The 22508-nt window shown below is 37.3% G+C and overlaps 1 protein-coding gene across 5 annotated transcripts in view; it reads left to right on the top strand.

Moving 5' to 3' along the window:
* Positions 1-22508, top strand: part of FAM135A (family with sequence similarity 135 member A) — a 75003-nt gene that overhangs the window by 10676 nt on the left and 41819 nt on the right. For 2 of the 5 annotated variants that reach the window (XM_050893811.1, XM_050893813.1), the window contains exons 2-8: positions 11043-11122; positions 15284-15423; positions 15540-15610; positions 15925-16098; positions 18765-18891; positions 19266-19419; positions 21918-21995. In XM_050893811.1, coding sequence (XP_050749768.1) covers positions 11043-11122; positions 15284-15423; positions 15540-15610; positions 15925-16098; positions 18765-18891; positions 19266-19419; positions 21918-21995 — 824 coding nt within the window. The remainder of the gene's footprint in view (positions 1-11042; positions 11123-15283; positions 15424-15539; positions 15611-15924; positions 16099-18764; positions 18892-19265; positions 19420-21917; positions 21996-22508) is intronic. The other 3 variants (XM_050893812.1, XM_050893814.1, XM_050893815.1) reach the window with 2 other exon arrangements.

The following is a 22508-nucleotide window of genomic DNA, read 5'->3' as shown; positions in this document are numbered from 1 at the left end:
GGAAGGTGGCAGTGTATTGCAGTGGAGGGGCACGAGTGAGTGCCTGGGAGGACAGGGCAGAGGAAGAGGGGAAAACAGAACTCCTTAAGCTTGATTTCTTGCAAAAATCCTTATATTGTAAAAGTATAGTCTCATTTTCAAGACATTATTCTTGGTATTTCCTTATTATGAGGAGGGGCAGGGTTTCCCAGATGCCAGCTTGCATGAGTGACAAAGAGAAGGACTCGGACAACTGCAGAAGATAGAGGGACCCACCCCTGATATTTGCTGGGGAAAGGGCCCTAATCACCCCCAGAATGCCAAGTCCCTTTCTGTAGGTCAGCTCTGAAAGGAGGAAGGAGGAGATGATAGAAAGGTGAGTCTGCAGGCATCCAGAGCAGCAGAGACCCTCAGCTTCCAACTCCCCAAGGAGAAGTTGGGTTCTTCTTCAGTGGGTTTTGCAGATCTCAGCCTACAGGGAGCAGTGGTGGGAGGTCAGCCTCGTAAGGGGAACACAAGGATTCAGATACCCATATGCATGGAAAGATTGAGGCTCCTCAGTGTATGTATACGGTAAATCATACTACCACCTTGATGATCATCTCTGCAGTTCAATCCTATTACTATGGTTAGTGCTTCTTCTATGGACTTTGTCCCTTTTCCTCATCATAGTGTTCTGCCCTTCTCAATTTTCATCTCGTAGTGTTTTTGCATGCCTTCCCTTCAGCAATTTGTTTCCTACCTTTCCTGAATACATTCCTACATGCAATTTATTTCAAATTATTTTGGATACCATCTGAAGTTTTCTGCAATGTTCATTACAGTTTTCTCAAAACAAAAGCCTTTGACAATACGCAGACTTTAGAAAAACAATCTTTTTTGTTTTGTTTGCTTGTTTAATTTTTTAGACTTGTTGAACAGATTCAGTGGGCACTATGTGTCTTTGGGGTATCCAGCTTGTGGAGCCTGGCGGGAGAAAAAGGGGTTTGGCTACTTAGTCTGTTTGTGCCCATGTAATTTGTTTTGTTTATTTAAACTGGCATCAGAAGGTTAACTCTTGTGCGTTTGGATTTTTAGCTTTGTTCTTCTAAGAGTATATTTGCTGCTGTGTACTAGATGGGGTAGGTGTTAGGAGACTGAAGATATTTTTGCTGTAGGAGGTGGCTCTACTGTGGCAAAAATAAAAAGTCTATTCAAGAACAGCAACTTTTTCCTTTTCATGAAGGGGTAAGAAGTGGAGTGTTTGGGAGTCTGTTGCTTTCAAATCTTGAATGCTCACCTTACTCTTTGATATTCATGAGCTTTTAGGATCATCTTAATAAGAATGTGAATTTTGGAATTTAGAGAAACAGGTCTTGACTTTTGCTGCTAAGTTTTCATAGCTTGCTTGTAACGTTGTTCTGGTAATATTCTCTGAGATTATTCCTTAAGAATTATGTTAGTAATGAATGCATAAATACAGTACACAGTGAGCAGATCTGCTTCTCTCAGTCTTTTTAGAGTTGAAACTCTTGAAGTTGAGGAAAAAAATAATTTACAGGAAGTGGCAGTACAATTTCACATTATTTCTGAGCGTGGAGTCCCACCAGTAGCTCAACCTGACCTAAGCCCATGTCATGTCACTGAAGGGAATGGTCCCACTTCCTCCCCTGGCTCCTGTAATAGCCCTTACTGGATTCTTTTTTTGCCCTTTCCAGGTGGATGAGTGTATTGATCTGATTTACCATACAGTTGCTGGAACATCAAAACTTGTTTGAGGAGGGGCAAAAACATATAAAAGGGGTTTTGGACTGCAGATTGCTCCTACTGGTGGCAGCACAGTCTTAAGCTGACTTAAATGAATCATGAAACTGTGCCTCGCTTGAAGGAAAAAAGATAGATGCTTCTGATTCTGAAAGACTATTTTTCTTTCTTAGTGTCCTAATAACATCTCAGAGCAGTATGTTATATTTGAAACTATAGTGATTCAATTTAAAAAATTGAACTAGAGGAGCTAATGTGACTTCCTTGAATGACGTAGCTTTCTACAGGGGAAAAGATGAAGACATTGGTAAGGGATAAGTGTGATGACCTTTATTTGATGTATCTTATGTAAGACACAACAGTTCACATGGGCTTTTTTGTTGTGATTTTTTGCAACAGTTTTCTTTGTGGTACCTGAATTTCCCTCTCTGGTTAAATGTATGATGTATTTGCTATTAAAACAGAGATTGCCTTTCATTAAAATAAGCTGCAAAGTGAATCGTAAGGCTTGTATACTTGATTACTGACAGATGAGAGGAACAGAATTGCACAGCTGCAAAACTTAAAAAATTTGAAAGACCAGTAAATGCCAGAAAATGAGTTGTCAGACTTGTCTTCTGGTCTCCCATCTGTTGTGTTTGCTAAACCTTGATTTCAAAATTAACATGTTATGATGTGTCTGAGTAAAAACTGCTGCCTGTTTGCAAGGGGTGGAACTTTGGAAAATTGTGACCCTGGTTACCAGGAGAACCCAAAGTGCCATACCTTTGTCCCCAGAAAACCGAAATTTTCAAGCTACTCAGTGGTAAAACACTTGTGATACGTCATTTGTGAGGCTAGTATGCTGAATCAAAAAGTCAAATGAAAAATATTTTCAAGCTAAATAGAGTTAAAAAGTTGTCATACAAGAGAACATGGGAAATCATTAACCCTGAAGATGAGCTTCACAGAGCTGTTCAAATTTAAAGATGCAAGGTAATTTAGTATGATTTCTTTCTTGTTCCCTTCAGTAATAACAGGAAATAAAAGAGGAACTAACATTAGAAACATAGACTAATATAAGTTAAGATATATTTGATTAAATAAGAGCTAATCTAGTATTGTATGTTTATATGGCTCTTTAAAAAAGAAATACTTATTTGAGAGTATTCCCCTTTCAAGTTTTAAAATAAGTGTTCATAACCACTGCAGGAATTCTGCCTGAGTGTGCCTGTGGTAAGAACATGGAGAAAAGGCTTTTGCAATAATAAGGCAAAATCCCCAGCTGCATTTACTTTCCCCTCTCTCCTGTCTTATGTACCTAATCCTGTTTCATAACAAGCTGCTGTGACTTATTTGACGTATTAGTCTCTCAAATAATTCTCATCACACTTTTGATCTAATAACTGTTTTGTTTATATATATCTTTAATTGTCAGAAGTAATGTATGCCATAGACATGTGAGGAACTTTTAAGTAATTTACTTTCAAAGAAACTTGCCTTCAAATAAATGGGAACCTTTTATCTATTTCCTGTAAGTTTGGCCTTCATTTTATTTATTTTAATAAAAATATGTTAGCCAGCTGGGAAATACCTGGATTTTTCATAGAAGGGATTGATAAAAGATTTTAAACAAAGTCTTTTGGGCACGATAATTTTCCTGCTGCTCAAGTATCTGAAATAGAATTTGTTAAATGAGATAAACCCCACAATTATAGCAGAGTGTAATCTCATATTGGTCCATATTAGAAGTACTTATTACAAAGTGATTGCAAGATAAGAATCTTTTTGTGTGTTCTATACCTGTATTAAATAATTCCCTGTCTAGATAAGCCCTGTAACTAGTTTGGTGGCCATTTGGTAGTCTGTGGGCCCCAGCTGGGTTTGGTAGAATTAAATTTTTATAGATGACTCTGCATTTCTCCTGGTGGGGAAAATTAAGGAACAAGTCTAACCAATTCTCTTCTCTTTTTACATTTGTCAATTCGAGAATCAGCATTTTATTGTGTGCGCTTTATTCTGTGTCTTTTTATATTCTCTTATTTCTGTTCCCTTACACCTTATTTTACTCCCTTTCTGATTTTCCTCTTTACCCCTTATTTGTGTGCCTTTGCCAGGATTGCCTTTTTGCAGAATACTTATGAGGTTACCAAAAAATTCTGATTAATTTGTGTTCCACGATCACTTGAAATGCTTTAAGCATCAGAAGCATACTCAGATTGCCTTGAAAAGTGCATGTATGCTGGCTTTTGTTGATACAAGCTTGTGACTGGTTGTGTGAAATGCTAAATTACTGCTTTTAAGATGGATTTTTATAAATCCATGAAAGAATTAGTAGTGTAGAGTCTCTGCAGTAGCAAGGGGCTTAGCTTGTAGGACAGAGGGATGTTAAACAGAAATAACGTTCTCTCTCGTTGTTGGATTCTTTCAATATTTTGCTGACTCAACCTCTCACCACAGCAGGAGTTTCTGTTAGTGCAGGTTTGCTTCTGTGGGAAGAGGTGTGATCTGTAGATCTGTAGCAGACACAGCTCTGCCAGGGTCAGTCTGACGCAGCCATTACAATGGCATTGCTGCCTCCAGAGCTGCCTGTTCCTCAGGAGACTCGGTCCTCTGTCCATTTTTCTCACAGTTCCTCATTTCAGTGCCACATTCTGTATGTACAAAGCAGTGCTGCATCCCCAGCTCCATTTCCCCGTGCGCCAAATGAAGCATGCTTGCCTGAGCCACTGCTCACCTTGGAAAAAGGAAGAGAGAAGTCTTAGTGGTGGTCTGCAGTGGAGGGTGTGTTTTCAACGGGGCCTTGCATTCAGTAGATCCCAAGAGCTCTCCTGAGGTTTTGCGTATGCAGGGTCACAGCTGTTCCTTCATTTGGTGAACTGATAAATTTAGAAGCTGCCCTGCAGGTGACCCAATGTGCATGTGAATTTTGCAGTCCACGATGTTCAGTGCTTGCTCTTGTTAATGTGACTGAGCGCATTTAAGTGTGCAGTGAGCATACTGGGATTCAGGGAAGAGGAAAGGTCAGACTCGGCCATGCACACTTCTGTCTTTCCTGTGCCTGGCAAGAGGAACTTCAAAAAAGCTTCACCTCAACGATGAATTGTATTACGAAGCTTTTTCAGGACATATGTTTCCCTTGGAATGTACTTTAGCTGGCAAAGTAAGTGGTTTTTCAAGTAAACGCTCATGCAGCTATCTCTGTAAAAGTACATATGCTTTTTTAATGCATGAGATTTATTTTTATTTTAATAATGGTTGTCCTTTATGACTGCATTTGCACACATTACTGCCTGTGGTTCCATGTAAGAGCATTAAAAAGTCAAATAACCATTACTTCCTACATTTCCTTTTTTGTTGGTAGGAAGATACTTTCTGGTTATTGATAAACCTACTTCTTGCTCAGATTATAAATTATGTTTTCCAACAAATGTGATTAAAAAAACTTACTTATTCCTGTCTAAATGATGATCTCAGTGAAAAAAGAAACCTGTCAATTTTCCTGTGTGAGAAAGCATTTTCTGGCACATGTCAGATTTTGAATCTTCAAGATTTTAATGCAGCTCGATGGAAAAGATTTAATCCTTCATACAGGATGGACAGTAGAGGTCTCCTCTGCCTACAGGAGAGCAGTAATTCTAACTACCTTTTTCAGAAGACCTTTTCCTACAAGGTCTGTAGTAAGGACACTAAGCTCCAGATATCCTTGAACCTTTTAATAGCATGGTTATGGATTTGCATATGATTATATTGAGAACCAAATGAGATAAATGGACATCAGCAAGTACACGCATTTATTTACTGAAGAAAGACTGCATAGACTGGGGTTGGCAGAAATCTCCTGGATATTTATAAGCTCTCCACTGGTGACTTTGGCTTTGCTTGTGTATGCTGTCTCAGTAAACATCTCAAATATTTAGGCTATCTCGCACATTGTGAAGCAAATGCAAAGGTAGGGGGAAGGATGTGGAACTGTTTCAGGACAAAGCTTTTAAGCAGTGCAAACAGAGCAAGAGATCTGGTGTTCATCCTCAACCTCATGTCTGTGGCCAAGATAAGTAAAGGTAAATGCTGGAAGCATTTAGAGAAGGAGAGGTTGACAGATTTTCAGAGGTAGTGTTGTAGATTGTCTTTTTTTTCCTCAGGTCTATGACATTGGAAATTTAATAGGAACTGGAAGATAGAGCCTTTCAGAGAAGCAAGCAAATCAGCTGTTGAGAAGTATGTTGCCTGTGTACACACAGGAATGTCTTCCTGAGTTTGGACTCAGGGAAAGCCAGGAGCTGGAATATGCTCTATTCACAGATGTGTCTCCAGCTTGTTTTGTGTACCATCTCCCAACCACATGCACTTCTTGCTGTGTTACCTTTCAGTCATCATGTTGTAAATTGCTGAACCCTGTTTTATAGGTTTCTTTTAAGCTCTGGGATCATAGACTGATTCAGGGTGGAAGGGATAGTAGCATGTCATATAGCCACCCTCATGTCGAAAGCATGGTCAGCACTCCATCCAAACTGTGTTGCTTGGAGCTCTGTCCCCTCAGGTCTTGAAAGCTTCCATGGGTGGAGATTCCACAGCTTATCTGGACAACCTGTTCCAATGCTTAAGTATGCTTAAGACTGAAGTCTCAGTTTACTCAGTCTCCCTTTGGAGACTGTCCTTCAAATCACTCTTACATGAGCAACATGAACCTCGAGCAGTTGCAACCTGCTCATTGTCTTGACAAAATGATGCTAAAGACGCACTCAAATATTTTTCTTTGTGTGGTGTCAGACCTTCATCCAAATGTCAGTCTGCTGTTCATCCCAAATCTGTTCCCTGCACTGCCCATGCTGCAGTGACTCACGTTAAGACTCTACTTCATTAGCTGCTGTTGTAGCCTAGGCTTTTAAAATGTCAAACCGGAGTTGTATCATCAAAGACAATCCAAATGCATCTTGCTGAATTATCAGGTGGTGATTCTAAATATCACGGCATAATCTATCAGAGTAATTTAGCAACTACTGCATATCAGGTTCTTGCTTCTGATCCATTTTTTAGTGCATTTTTTCATCATAGTGTAAATCACAGTTCTTGGTGGTATTTCTGTTGTTTTATTCTCTGTTTAGTGAAATACTCAGCTATCCTGCTTCAGCTAATGGAGCAAAAGGTAGCAAAAGGTCCTTAAGCTGATGGATGCGGCCACTTTCATGGGTGATTAATGTGTGTTCTTACAGTATACCACCTTTCTGAATACGATTGATTCTTTTCTTCAAAACAGGGAGAGTAGCTTCAAAGCATCTTTGTCAAAATATTTCTGACTTCTTTGTTATCTGAAAATTGCAACCCTTAAAATCTGAAAATGGTGTTTTCCTCATTTAATGCAGTAAAAGGAGAGATTAAGGGGCAGGTTATAACACAGATTTTTTTCAAATTGTTCTTCAAAAGTCTTCACAAAAAAATCACTACTACTCTAAGCTTTAAGAATCCCAGCACTTTTCTGGAATCTTGATGCTAATTGAAGAGTTTGATCTGTTTTCTTTTTTTAATATTTCTGCTCCGGAAAACAGTTTTACATAAATCTTGAAATGAACTTAGAGCCCTTGTCTCTGTTATCAATAAGGCATTTTTCCAGGTTGCTGTCAGTCAGGACTTGAGAAGGAGCCAAACTGGTGCAGGGTCAGTTCGAGTATTCCTCTGTCACGTTCCTGGGACCTAGAGGTACGTGTCAGAGAAAACGTGCTGTATCAAGGTTGGGCATGTGAATCTAACTGACTTTGCTTTAGCACAAGCCATGCCACTCAAATGTTTGCACTATGTTCTCCATTCCTGTGGGCTTCAGGAGGGCATTTTAGTATAGGCACACTGATGGACCCAAACTGTTACACCCTCTGAAAAGTTGTAGTACTAAGCCTGCAACTGCCTGATGAGGTCTGCACATGCCGCCTCTTGGAAGATGCTGGACTGGGGTTTGAAAGCCTTGGTAGCCCATCGGTGGTGTGTTCTGTAGCACTGGTATTGTCTGGGGTTTTCCACTACTCAGGATACCTTAGTTCTCTAGTTACATAAGATAATGGAGAGTTGATTGTATTCAGATCTTATTTACAGAGTATTTTAAGGATATTTGGGATAATTGAATGTGATAGGCGAGTAACAAGTCCTTGATACTGAATTGTTGTGTGGAGGTCCAAGCAGATACAATAGAATAGATCGGGTTTATGGGTCAGTTCTTGTGTATAAGAGAACTAAACAGTAGCTGGGAAATAGTTGAAAGTGACTTGGTTTTGTTTTGGTTTTTTTTAAATAGGAAAGGACGCATTGCAACACAAATTGATTAATTAGTTGAACCAGAGGTGGAAGGAAGATGAGGAAGGCAGGGCTTGAGGGGAAGAGTATGACGAGGCTTGATGCTGCTTTTTTGTTGGGGTTTTTTTGACATTTCTTTGAAAATTTTCTGCCAAATGAGGAATGTATATCTTAACTTTAGAAAGCACTTCCTTATTTTATGTATTACAAATGTAATTCCTTTGTGGATAAAGTACCCTATTTCAGTATCACAGCTCTTCATTTGCAGATAGATCCTTAATATATACAGCATTTAAAAATGAGTGACAGTGAATAATTTGGGTAAATACTGTGTAGGAGGTTGTTTTTCTTATTAAAATATCTTGATGCAGTTAAATAATTGCTTCAAAGATCTAGGCACAAGATTTTGAATTAATGTTTACGTATTTGCCCTGAGCTGAACTCCTACAGGATTTTATTATTCAGATTAACAGGTGAACATTTTATGTTATAAACTGCTTAAAGTATAAATCTGCTGAAAATCAAAGCCACCTGTCTCAAACAAGGAAAAAATACACCTTCATCTCCCCATTAACCCAAATTACAATATATCGGGCAGGTAAAGGATTTACTGGATAAAGGATAGAATAGTCTGCTTTTGATTAATTGCTAGCAAGTAATAATAGCAAAAGGAAGGATGTCCTAACAGCCTTTTGGTTTCACAAATTACATTCTAAGCACGAACAATTCTATTAATTGCTTTCTTTGAGGCCCAGATTGTAAACAGTCACTTAATAGCATCTTTAGGGCAAACGAGTCTTATTGCATTAAGTAATAGGAATATCACATTGCACCTTTTTTCTGTTCAGTGCTCAGTTTTTATTTTGCCTTTGCCTTTCATTTTACCTTGTTACAGTCCTAATTCATTAATCTATCCACATTCGGTGAAGTTGTTAAGCCTTAGTTAAATTTATGCTCTGTAGAGCTGTCACGTGGTTCTAAACATGAACTGAGAATGATGCAGACTTTGGATATTTTAAAGTCTAATAAAGAGACCTAGTTTGGTAGATTAGGGTGAGGTGAAGTAAAATATCTGGCATGTCTCCGAACTACTGAGACATAATATTTAATATAAACCATACCAATGATTTTGCATTCTTTTCTTAATACCTGAAGGAACAAGCAGTATGCTCTGCCATGGCAGGCTAGTCATTTGGATCATGGAAAGATGCAGCTTGTAATGGTAGGGTGTCAGGCTCCTGGTAAATGTTTACTGTGGATCCAGAAATGACACTGTGAATCTGGGGCTGGTGGTAAGTATCTCCTTGCTGAGACTATTATACATTATAATGTATCATGTGTCCTCAGTATAGGTGAAATGAGTAACTAATTGAATGATAGAAATCACATCTGACCCAGAGAAAAGGAGTACATCAGTGTACGAGATTGCATCCACCTGGATTAACGTTGAGAGGGCTCTCTTTAATCTCCTCAATTCCTTACACTCTTGGAGATGACTACAGTGGAAGCTTAATGTTTTGGGTTTTTTTTTAATCCAATACAAAATTAATTCATTTACTGTTCATGAATCAGTTAAGAAGTGTATATGGAATCATGTTTGACCTGTGGGTTTCTGAAAACAAAATACATAATTATTAGTTTGCAATAGGTTAAGTTTTATTCAATTTTTAAAAAGGTAGGAATCATTTTGCTGTCATCTCTAGCCATATCACTGATTCGTTAAGTATCCTCTATTATAAAGCATTCTTTGAGATATAGTTTTGACCAGACTAAAGTTGACTTTTTAATTTTGTGGAAGGGTTACATTAAGAATTTTTTTATTGGTTGATTGTTAGGCTAGTACACAGTTGCATCAGTTGCTAGCAAAGTCCTGGATGGTCAGCTTTAGCTGAAGTGTTAGAAGCCAAAATCAGAACAACACAATAGATTAGAGTAGTTTGGATTTGGATAGTGGGAATGATTAAATGAACCATAAGACTGTGAGTGGGTGTACACCATGAGTGGAATACAGAGGGTAAATTGCATTCTCATAAGGGCATTTAGGACCATGCTTCTGCCTAAAAAGGCGTTTTTGTCTTCCTACTCTCTGCTTGTGAATGTTCTTGCTCCCTCCCTTTCGTTGGTGTTAGTGTTTGTGGAGCTGTGTGGTAGGTCATGCCAGCTCACTGAGGAGCTGAAGCTAACCCCTTCGAACAAAAATAAATTCTCTGAAATGGGATGAGATGGATAGAATGTGTCATCTAAGTGTATTTATGGGTGCTTGTGTTATGTAAAGACTTCCATAAAATCAGTATGGGTGACAATTAGGGATTTCATAGATGAAAATCAAATTTGGAAACAGTATGGAGCTGGAGAAGATTAAAAGCTGTTTAAAGATGGGGGCAGAGACGCAAAAGACTTTTGTGTTGTTTTTTTTAATTTTAGGCTTTAAGCCTGCAGTTCTTGCCTTTGATAGCATAAAGGCAATAGTACTGTATCTTAACACTGCAAGCACTGTCATATTTTGCCTAGTGTGACCCTTTATTTGCACTTTTCAATATCTGGTGGCCACAAGCAATGTAGAGAGTGCCTGGTAAGCGGTGTGTTTTCTGGGGATCCTGGAAGGGGAGAGGGGCGTGTGTTGCAGTTTCACAAATAGCTCCTTCAGCAGCAGAACTGGCTATAGCAGTCCTGTAGATATGCTACACGGTAGATCATTCTGAGATGGTTGTAGTGTAGCTGACAATCCTGATTTTTCATTCATATCAGTTCTCCAGTGTAGTTTACCGTGTATCTCCATAAATATTTGCCCCAATGCTGTGGGGTGTGGAAAGACTAGCTCTGTGTTGAGGCTTCCTTCTTTTATTTACATGTTTAGCTGCCACTCTGGTTAATGATTAAGAAAAAAAACCAACAGGATGAAGAGTCAAAATAAGACAGTTTTAAGTTTTGTAGACCTCCTTGCCTTATTCCTCCTTCCCACTCTCCGTTCCTGCCTTTGTCATTGTATGTATCTGTATATGGTAAATGAGATGTACTGTACCGCATGTGTTGCAAATCACTGTCTTTTGCTTTAGCTTTTACCAGATTCGTGCATCTATGAAAATTCCTCCAAGAATTCCACACAAATTAGAAGCTAGCTTGTTACATGCAACTGGTAAGTGCAAAAACTTTTAGTAAATTAGCTCATTATCTTGCCTTGCTAATTACAGGAGCATGCTTTTTGTCTTATTGTTGTAACTAATATAAAAGTGTTTTTAATTTTGTTATTAACACAAGAAAAATATAAGTTGTGTCATGATGACCTGCTGAAAAACTAGCTTGTTCTTAGCAATGAGACTTAAAAGTTGATTACAGAATTTATGTTACTGTTTTTCCTCTGTTAATTCCCTTTGCTGGTAGCAAAACATGGTGATTCCTTTATATTAGTGTCTTCTGTTTTTTCCACTGATCTGCTCAGTCTTCTCCATGTTTCAGGCTAAGATGACCAAGAGCAGATCTCATCTAAGTAGATACCTCAGAGTGGTGGAGAACTTCAGATACAGACTTTTATACAGATTGCTAAGCTCATTTTTTTCCAAAAAGACTTTGAAAGGATCCAGTCTTGCTGTTTTCAAACTTGCTCTCTTGCTGTCTGGTGGCAAAGCTGAAAATTGATTTAACCTCCTGAACAGCATTACCCACTCCCTCATCTTTTTCTTCTTTTTTTAACCTGGCACTCACTTTTGATTTCTTTGTCCAGGCAAGCTGAACCCAGAGAAACCTGTTAGTGCTCTCCTAATTCTGTGAAGCCCACACCTCAGCATGCTGTAAAAATGTGAAAAGTAAAAAATTAATTAAGTTTTCAGATGTCAGGTGGAATTCTTGGAATTGCAAGGAAGAAACACCTACTACAGTCTGAGAAAATGTGATATGAGATTACTGAAACCCAAAGTTTTGAGGCTATTTTAAAAGTAACTCTGAGTAGAGCAACTATGTAGATACTGAATTTTAGTCAAGCTTCCTGAATATTTCTTGGATTTGTGTGAAATAAGTAAATAATTCTTATGAACCAAGATTACTCCACTTCAAAGGCAAAGTTTAGTGTGGTTTAGGGAATTTGGTTCTGCTAAACTGATCTTTTAATAAAACGTACTTTTTTAATAGTGTCACTTAATGATATGTTTAATATTGCTGAAAAAAAGTTTTTCCATTTCATGGTATATTTTAGAATGGTCTTTAGTTATTTTTTCAGAAAGCTGCAATCTTGTTAGTAAATTGTGACATATGTGTTAGCTCTTTTGTCTCTTGTTACTAGACTTAAAGGATGTAAACATTAAGCCTGCAGTTTGACGTGAGTTTAGATCAGCAGTGCTGTCAAAAAAAAAAAAATCAGCTCATGATTCCCCCTGGCCACTCCTTCTTACCGTCATATTGCTCTGTGCTTTGTTGACACAAGTGTCTGATTTGGCCCAGGAACTCAACTGGGGAACTCATTTGGCTGACAAGCAGCCGTTTTACAAAAAACCAAACCCCTCCAAACCCAAAAACTGGGGTTCTTTTTAGATGAGTCTCTCAATTTGGTTTATCAGGTAGTTACCGATAACGTTTGTGCCACAACAAAGTGGAGAGAAGGGTACAAGCTGGTCAATGAAAGGGCATTAGTTTGTCCTTCTTGTGGATATGATAGTGCTTGGTCTTGCTGAGGATCTCTGCCTTCCATTCGTTTCAGCTTCTTGCTTAATTTAGCAGAGCTGGATGCTGTAGCTCTAACTCACAGCTGTCCTGCTCAAGGTGGTGGAATAGCTGATGCCAGTTACTGAGACTGCTGTTATTTGTAGAAAATAGCTGCTATTAGGCTACGTATGGACTAGCACTAAGAGGGCTGACCCTCTATCTGAAAGTGTCTGTTGCTTGTTGACTATAGAGGAGGCTGGACAGGAGCCCACAACTCTCACTCTTGAGAATGAAGTCCTGTGTTGGTCAGGTACTTCTTCCTGTACTTTTCTATCTCTTGTTCTGTCTTCCTCGTACTTACCTGTTCTAAATCCTATTCCCTTTGACAGTGTCATGGTTTTCCCACTCCAGTCCAAGTCATTTTGCCTACTTCTAGCTCTCCCTAGCCTCTGCACAAGTCACCTGCGGTCTCCTTACCTTAGCTGTGTGTTTTCCCCTCTCCCACAGACTGTTTGATCTGTCTCTTCCTTTTATTTCCCCAAATCAAATATACAGTCTCAGGTTTTCCGTTCTTCCTGTTCCTTTGCATCTCCTTCCACCCCTTGCCCAGCCCTTCCCAGCTCTTCATGAGGTCCTGTAATAATTTAAATACAGTTTTCTTCCATTTCTGTTTCTCACGTCCTTTAGTAGTTCACTAGAATTGCTTGGGACCCAGAACGAGTGTCATTACAGATGTGATAGGGCAAGCCACTTGCTTTAGCTCCAGCCTTGTGAAGGTCTCCTGCCGTTCTTGTAATTTGAAGGGAGATGTAGTCATGCTCTAGAAAGTTAAAATAAAAAAGTATGTAATTCTAGCCTGTGTGAGGTTGTTTCAGATTTGAGGCTGTTCTGAATTCCTCCTTCTATCAGAAACTTGTGGCTGGTTTTCAGAAAAAAAAAGAAAAAAGCAGGTTAGGAATGAGATGTCCGTTTTTACGATGCAAGAATAAATTAATTCCCCACTATTTTTTCCCCTCCGTTGCTCAGATGGCTTTTTGTGTGGATAGAAGCCTAGAAATAGTCTTGGCCAGTCAGTGCATAGTTGACTTAAAAAATAGTAGTTCTGCCTTGTTGACTTCACGTTTGTGAGACCTTGCTCCCCACGTAGATGTGGCTCAGCCTGTTCCTGGCATCAGCTTTTCCTCTTCGACTCCTCTCTCTCACTTCTGAGGGTGCCGTTTCACGTTACACTGAAGTCAGCAGAACTGAGGGCTGTAACTCAGAGTTGGACGCTGCATAGGAAGTGGGACCTCGGCCACATGTCTCTGTTACTTCTTTTGTATAGGAGTGGAGTGGAAGATCCCTTTTGCTGATGCGGTGCGGTTATATCAGATTACGTGTCATGTGAAACCATACCCGCTCTGCCCTTCACCTGTAACAGATGACACGGATGGATATAAGCTGAAAGTGGCATTATATATAGGGGAATTACACTTTAATGATTCAGCCTTTGTAGGCGTTTTGTCCAGGAGACCTAGATTGATGATATGTATGAAAGCACTTCAGCAAAACCCAGTATTTTTACTTGTTTCTAGTTTCTGAAGGGAAGTTGAACTAAGATGTTACAAAGGTTGTAGAGTGGGAATGTTTGCCAGGTGCAGTGGTTTTCTATCAGAGGCCTGTAGACCCCAAATCTGTAAAGCGCAGACTTTACAGATATTTTTTTTTTCTTTTGTGGATTCCTTTGAAGTAATTTATTAAGAAGAATCAAAAGAATTTTAAAAAACGTTTTACACCCCCATTTACACAATTTCTAAGACTTTGTATTCTCGAAGAGGTTAATGTTACTGAGCCTGCTTGTAGAGGAGTAGTAAGAAAGTGTCGGTATTTCTGTTACTTCTGTTCTTCCAAGTTCTGTCTTCTTTTATGTGTTGTTTCACAGGATAGTGCCCGTCAAGATATTTCCTGTGTGATAACCCCTTGCTATTATGCTAAATACTTCCTCAGTAACTGTTTTAAACCATTCCCTTTCTCATTTGTTCTACAAGTCTTTTAACCATTTTTTGGCAAAGGATTCTCCAACCATTTATCCCACTTTTCTGAACTCTTTTTGATGAGCAGCCTCTGGACTGAAAGCAGAAGTGTCATATTGAATGAGAAATGTAAAGTTCAGGTGATACACTTTGAACTGGTCTGGCCAGAGTAGTATGCAAAGATCTGGAAGGAAATAATGAACCATTTCTGTTCTTGATTAATTCAGTGGAGTGGTATATGTCATTTAACCTCTTTGCCTCATCTGTAGGTAATTAAGAGTTCTCAGTGCGGTTAAACCTTGCAGATCAACATGAATGCTGGATGAAACAAGACAGATTGCCGGATTTTGATTAGAATTTTTGATGCCTAGAATGTCTTACTCCAATTTGGAACAAAGCGAAAATTCTTCAGTCCAGAACTTATATTAAAAGCAAATTACATTAAAAATATTGATACAGTATTTCTTTGAAACAAAATGCACTCCTTCAAACTCCAGCAGTTGCTGACTGAAATGGAAACTGCTGATATTGTTGGTGTTACAGTTTTAATAGTGGTCATGAAACTGATAGGAATGATAGTTCCACTTATTAGCTGCTCTGGAGTTTCCAGATTCTAGGCCAATTATATTAATACTTGTTTTTCTTTTCAGGTGCAGATCTTGCCTTCCCTGCTTCAATCCATGACAATATAGTTTGCAGTAAAACATTTCAGATTCTTTACAAAAATGAGGAAGTTTCTGTGAATGACGTGATGATTTTCAAAATTAAAATGCTCTTAGATGAGAGGAAGGTAATCTGCCATTCAGCTTCACTATATTCAGATAATTAAATCTTCGTTATGTACAATTTGGATTAGTATAAATAAGGGACCTGAAAAGATTTCATGCTTCTACAATTTCTTTTTAGATTGAGGAGTCTCTTAATGAAATGAATTTTCTGCTAACATTAGATCTACACTTCACGGATACAGACTATTCGTAAGTTTAGATGTAGAAGATTTTATTAAAGCAACAATATATGTTAACTTTTTAAACTGATTAAATCTGTATTATATATAGACGTAGTGTGTTCATATTAGACATACATGAGGGTAAAAAAGAAATCCAGTGCTGAAGTCTGTTAAGATTTCATAACTGGTTTGTCTCATTCTGATTTTTTTTTTTTTTCATATTTTTTTTTCCTGGGAGAGATGTCGTTGCATTCCAAGGTATAGACCTATGCTAAATTGCTGTCTTGCACTTTAAATATGGTTGTTCTAATTGTATGTTGTTTTGTTTTAATTTCTTTTTAGACCAGATGACCTGAGCACACTACAGCCAATTAGTAGCCGAACTTTAAAGTTGCACTTTAACTTACACCGGGGCCTTCATCATTATGTCAATGTTATGTTTGATTACTTCCACCTTTCTGTCATATCAGTTATAGTCCATGCTTCTTTGGTTGCTCTGCATCAGCCATTGATAAGGTAATCTCTTGTTAATCATATGCAAATAAATTATTGAGTGTCCAGATGGAAATGTTATAAAAATAGAATACTTAGGAAGGAGTTAAATCTATGGCCAATATAGTTTTCTTTATGATGATTTTGGAATTCAGAGCCCAGAGGGGTGAGAAACTTCTTGTTTTCAAAGTTACTTGGAACAAGTTTTGAGTTTGTTTTTGTTAGAAATAAGACTATGTAGTATAGAAGAGAGATAATACCCAAGACCAGAGAAGAGGAGGAATGTATAAATATCTATATTTATACGTATAAATGTATATATACAGGAGATATAAATATCTATATTTATACATGTATATTTATATGTATAAATATTTATACATTTTCTTAATCGGGAAGATCTGCTGCTCACTCTAGTTAGTGACTGAAATAGGTGCCATTAATACAAATAGGACGTCTTCTGTTAGCTATCTTCACAGTTTTCAGTTACTACTGTAATGGCAATAATGTCTGCAAATGATGCATTTACCATTTTCTAAAGTAAATGGAACTGGAGAATTTCATTTTCTCTTTAAAAAAGCTTTTGCCTAATTTTTACTGAAGCCTTTTTATTTTGTTGACTTGTGTCACCCTTTGCAATCTCTGTTTACCTCACTTCTCTATCTCAAAAGTAAGTGTGAAAAAGGGCCATACAGTCAGCCACACATATGAAGTGTTCTTTGCGCAACTTTTTCTTTAGCATACCTATCTTTGCCTTCTTTCATGGTCTTCAAATACTCCATGCTACTTCCCCCAAGTTTCTTCATATTCAAATTCAGGCTGTGCCATCAATGTCCAAACCTTTAGCTTAAGGTATTCCCACTGCTTGTCCCTGTCTTCACATCATGGAAACCTATGTCTCTATATATGTTAGACAGCTGTTCTGTGCAGTAGGACTGTGCTGATTTGGAGGATTCAACTGGCTTTTTTTCTTTTTTGTCGTCTTTTCCCCTCCAAGTTGGGTTGTTTTGATGATGTGTTTTAGGCATGGTTATATAGTAACTGAACCGCACATCTGAAGGGATGGTGCAGCATTATTTGGGAGAGGAACAAGTACTGAGGAGGTGGGAATTATCTTAAGCTAGTATTGTTGTTGAATACTTCATCTGATAAAAAATGCACTTAAAGTAGCAGCATGTATGTAAAGTGTAAGTTGTCACACTGTACCACAAGTGAAATTCAGGTGTTTCACCTGTATTCATCCCATAGCTGTAGGGTCGAACTTCACTTCATTGTCAGAAAATGAAAAACAGGTTTTGTTACTAATTTTCAGTCAGAAATTTATTTGTTCCTGCTGACTTTTTAAAAAGTTGCAGAAAGTCTAAGGGTTTTCATACATTTTTTTCCTCTGTTTCTGGCTTTTCAAGTGATGATACAATAGTGCTATTTAATTTTAAACCTCAACTTGATACAGCTTGTGTAAGGAGATATTGAAACAAAATAGCAACTTCCGTGCTGCTTCCCTTATCTTTAGTGTAGAATGTTACTGGTGTCCACAAAATGATTTTAAGGATCCAAGTTGTCCTTTAAATCAGTTTAGGGTGGGGAGAGGAAGAAACCTTCAGATTTACAGTGTTTTATTTCCGCTGGGCTACCCCATATTGTAATATTTAGCAAATACTTTATAGTTGCCGTATCCATATCCGGCTCACTTTTCTGGAGCACCTCTTTCTGAAAAACCTGAACATTGCAGACTTTGCTCCCCTTTGTCCTTTAGGCTTTCCTGGGTGACAGTTTGCTCCTCTGTTTGGGTCACGCTCACATTATTGGCACCCCTTCCTTTCCTAGGGCGTCACTTCTTGAGTGTTTTCATTTTCAGAGTAGCATCCAGGTTCACCTTCTCTCGGGAACAACCAATATTAATACTTTCCTTGAAAGAGAGGAGATAATTCCACTTGGTTACAGCCCTGGAGTCCTGTACAATCTACTCTTTTTATTAACCTGTCATTGCTTATTTCTGCACATTATCTAAAAGTCCACACTTTCTGCGTTCATTTGTCTTTCATTCTTTTTTCCTAGTTCTTTGTTCTCACAAGGCTACTGTTTGCAGGATGCTCTGTTCTCCCAGAGGTTCAGGATGGGCTCTCCTCCTCAGTAGGCAGAGGTCAGGCATCCCTTAGGAAAACAGCAATGGCAGTTTATGTGACAGCTCTCCAACTGCTTGCTACTGCTCCAGCAGCAAAGTTGGCAGAAAATGAATGCTTCTTACTTGTTACAGTTCAAAATTTATCTCTATGGCTTAAACTTTCAGGAATATTGTTTAAATTAGTTGAGGTTTGCATTGGAAATAATGAGGAAGAGCTTCCACAGTCTCGTAGCACAGAGTCTGCTGACCTTCATGGTGAGAGATGGCAACAGAACAGCTGAGGGTAACAATTTCTTAAATTCCTCCAACTAGCTGGAGACACGCTTCGAAGAGAACTGCTTTAGAAGCTCTGCTCCCCTAATGCAGCACTAGAGTCCTAACTGAGGTATCTGGGCCATCCTGAGGGGTTTTAAAAAGGCAGCCCAACATGCTAGGAACTTCCAGGATCTTACTGAAGGTCCTTGTTTCTACTACTTTTCAAGAAAGATCAAGAATTTGTTTTAACTATGATAGTTTTGTGACACGTATTATGTTCAAATTACCAGTTCATTTGTGCTTTTTGCAGTTTTCCTCGCCCAGTCAAGAATACATGGTTGAACAGGAATGCACCAGCACAGAACAGGGACTCTGTGATTCCTTCTCTTGAAAGTGTGGTCTTTGGCAATAACTACACAAAACAGTTATCAGCAGATGTAAGAGTATATCAGTTTAAGATTTTATTTGTATTTTGTTGGGCGGTGTGGATTTTATCTTTTCTGCAGAAATATTACTTGATAAAGAATGAACTTTGTTAGAGTTACTTTGGTGTGCCACATGATATGGGAAATGAGAAAAATTGTTCCAAAAGGCTATGTTACATGCTTCAGGAACACGCAGATGGAAAGCTTACAATATTAAGTGTTTCACCTTTTTTAGTATATTGCAATCCATTGAAAATAGCAAAAATATGGATGGGGTTTGTGAAAAGAGGCAATTTGCTTATCTGTCTTTTTAGTTATTCTGTTAACACTTCATTTATTGTACAAAATTAGTATGTGCCTCATCTTTTTTTCTTTTTTTTTTTCAGGGTTGCAGTTTTGTTGTTTCAGAGTCTTTCCTCAGCCATGCCTATAATTTCCACTATACGCTTTGTGCCAGTTTGCTGCTTGCTTTCAAAGGGTTACATAGCTATTTCATTATGATAACAAAGGAGCTCCCTTCTTCTCACCGAATTGAACTGGGTATGCTGAATTTAATAAAATGTATCACTTTCCTGTCGATGTTTATTAAGAGTACCCCTCTTCTAGACTAAACTGGCATTGATTTCATACATCTTGTATATCTAAAATATTTTTGCTCGAACAGAGCTGGAATTTAATAACTCCAGAAAAAAATAAAAAAGAAACGAGTACTGTCACGTTACTAATAAAATGAGGAGATAACAGCCTGAATTGAGGCAAATATTTTTTTTCTTGTTGGTCTTGATCTGCCCTGTTACTTCAAATCACTGTGTTTAGTGGTGAGAAAGTTAGAGAAACTCTTAATCCAAGTAGCATGCTGCACTTGTTTGTTGGTTTGTTATAAGGAAACATTGTATATTTGTATAAAAATTGGAACTCTGTAAGCTTTGATTTGAGAAGAATATTACAATGGAAACTTCCCTGAAAAAAGACCTACAAGAAGAAATTGCTGCTGGCTCAGTTTGTAGTGTAACTTTTTAAACGGACTTAGTTACCTAAGAATTAGGAGAAGATCTGAATAGACAAGAACTGTTTCTATAAAACTGAGTAGTTAAAATATACTTTCAGAGAAGCTATTTCTTTAATAAAGTTAAAATTAAACTCTTACAGGACAGTCTCATAGAAAGAAATTTAAGTTCTGTGGCAGTGAAGATTTCTAGTGACTACATTTGATAAAAGTAACTGTGAAAATACTACATGAAATGTAATGTATGGAAAAGTACATTACATTTCTGTAGAATGCAAGTATATTAGAGAGCCAAGCCTCAACTTGTGAACTAGGAGAGCAGTGGCATTAAAAAAGGAAAATACATTGGCATTATAAAGGATGATTTAGACTTTTTCCTTGTCAAGCATATACCTTTTTAGTTATGTAAAGTTCTATTTAAATCCAAAAAATAGATCTTTTGGAATTTACATTGATTTTTGACTGCATTTATTGATTTTTGTATTGTTTAATTTTACCAATGTCAAAACTAAGCATTATGAAACAATAAGGTTGGAAGTTGAGATATGAAAGCTATTTTAAAAATGTGATGTGGTCAATTAGTGATTCAAGCAAAGAATGTTTCACTTGTATGTTAGAAAATACAAAGCTATTTTTGGAAAAAAAAAAATTTTTTTTGAGGGAGGGAGTGCATTACAAATCTGTGCATAGAAAAATACCAGAAACTGAGGCTTTTTCTTTATAGAAGCAAAAATACTGCTACAGTTATGGTGCAAAGAATATTTCTGTGTCAGTTATCTTAATCTTGATATGGAGGGGAACACCCTATTAAAGTAATGACTCAACTCTTAGTCTTCCTTTTAAGGACAAAATGTGCTTTTTCCCAAACAGAATCTGTTGGCACTGTTGTAAGGATAGGCTTAGGTTAAATCTTGATACTTAAATGTTTCAGATAGGACCTTCAATTCCGCTAAAACATTCCTACAAAATATATATGCAATAGAAAAAAGCTGGCCATTGAGTTGCATAGTTGGGTTGTAGCTTTCAAACCTCGTTGAAGTCACCAAAACCAGTTTCATAAGCTTCAGTGGAACTTGAGTCAGACCTTTTGTCATTTCTGTGGGTAATTTAGCTTACCTTTAGGAATGCAAGCTTGAACAGAAACGCTCAAAATAAATATATGAAGAGAAAATTACTACTTATATTTAACATTCATTGTACATATTCTGCTGACAGTTTGATTCCTGTGGGGGGTTTTTTTGTTATTTTTTAAGCCTCTGCTAGAATTACTTTGTTTTCTTGTTTGTAAATCTTTTTTTCATTTATTTCAGTTATTTTGTATATACATTGAGACAATTGATATAACAAAAAGGACTAATAATGTAAATATTAATTATGCTACTATTACTCACCTTTTGCTCATGAAAAATAACTAACGCCTACCATTAACGCTAATTTTTCTAAAATCCGTCAACAGTAAAAAAAAAACCCGCTGTGTTTCTGTGATGTCTATAAATAAATTGAAGCTCTCTGGACTTCACAAAGTACACAATTGTAATTTGCATTTATTTTTAAATTTTGAAGTAAATGAACTGTTTTATAGTGGAGATTTTATGTGTGAAGTTTAAATGGGCATTACAGAAAAGAATCTCAAGTCCTGTTTAAATCCCAGAATCATCACTTTTTTCTTTGAAATTAAATTCTCTTTAATTTTGTTTCTTGTGTTTGCTTTGCTATTGCTCTGTCATATAATTTTAACACAAGACAGTGATTTTGCAGAAGCATGTGCAGACAACTGTTGGACTCGGTAACTGTAATTGAATATTTAAGTATTATTGGTTTCAGGAAATAAAAAATGCTAGCTTAATGTATATCACGAGTGATACCTGATCTAGAAACTACACTAAAAGTATATGCTTTCATGTACTGATCTAACTGCACTAATTGCTAGGCTAGCAATAAGCTTTTTTACTAACTTTAAGGCAAATAATAAATCACAGATGGAAAAAAGGAGTGTAGTAACTAGTCATGTGTGTGCAATCCCTATAACTAGCCAAGGCCAGCATGCAGGTCCTTTATGAACGCCTTCTCAGAAGAAAATATCCACGAACCCAGAGAGACGCCTACCTAGGTATGTTTTCAAAGCAAGTGATATAACCCCTCAGATTTTTATTAATAATATAAAATATTATATTCTTATTAATAATATAAAACATTACATTCTTTTGTAAGCAGGAAGACTATTTCACTGTTCAGCCATAGTGAACATATGTTGAACTCTGATGAAGTCTGCAGAATTGAGCTACTTATTTCTAGGCTGAGTATAGATAATAAAATGAGAAATTATTACTGTTTTTTGGTTTAGTGTTGTTCTACTTTACTAAAAAAAAATTATTGAAGAGTTCAGTCAGTTGTCACCTTTTAAATAAAACAGCTAAAAATTATAGTTTCATTTAATTCATCACAGACTCAATTTTTTAGATCATTAAAGACTAATACCTTTTCTTCCTGAGAAATCTTTTAGGTTGCTTCTGGTATCTCAAAGCTTGATTCTTCCAAACACTACACAAGACATTCTCAAAGCTTAAGATGCATTTGTCCATATCTAAATGGCCATTTCTCCCTTTGGAGAATGTCAGTGTTG

Source organism: Gymnogyps californianus, chromosome 3, assembly GCF_018139145.2.
Source record: "Gymnogyps californianus isolate 813 chromosome 3, ASM1813914v2, whole genome shotgun sequence".
NCBI lineage: Eukaryota > Metazoa > Chordata > Aves > Accipitriformes > Cathartidae > Gymnogyps > Gymnogyps californianus.
This window is presented reverse-complemented; position numbering and strand designations above follow the sequence as displayed.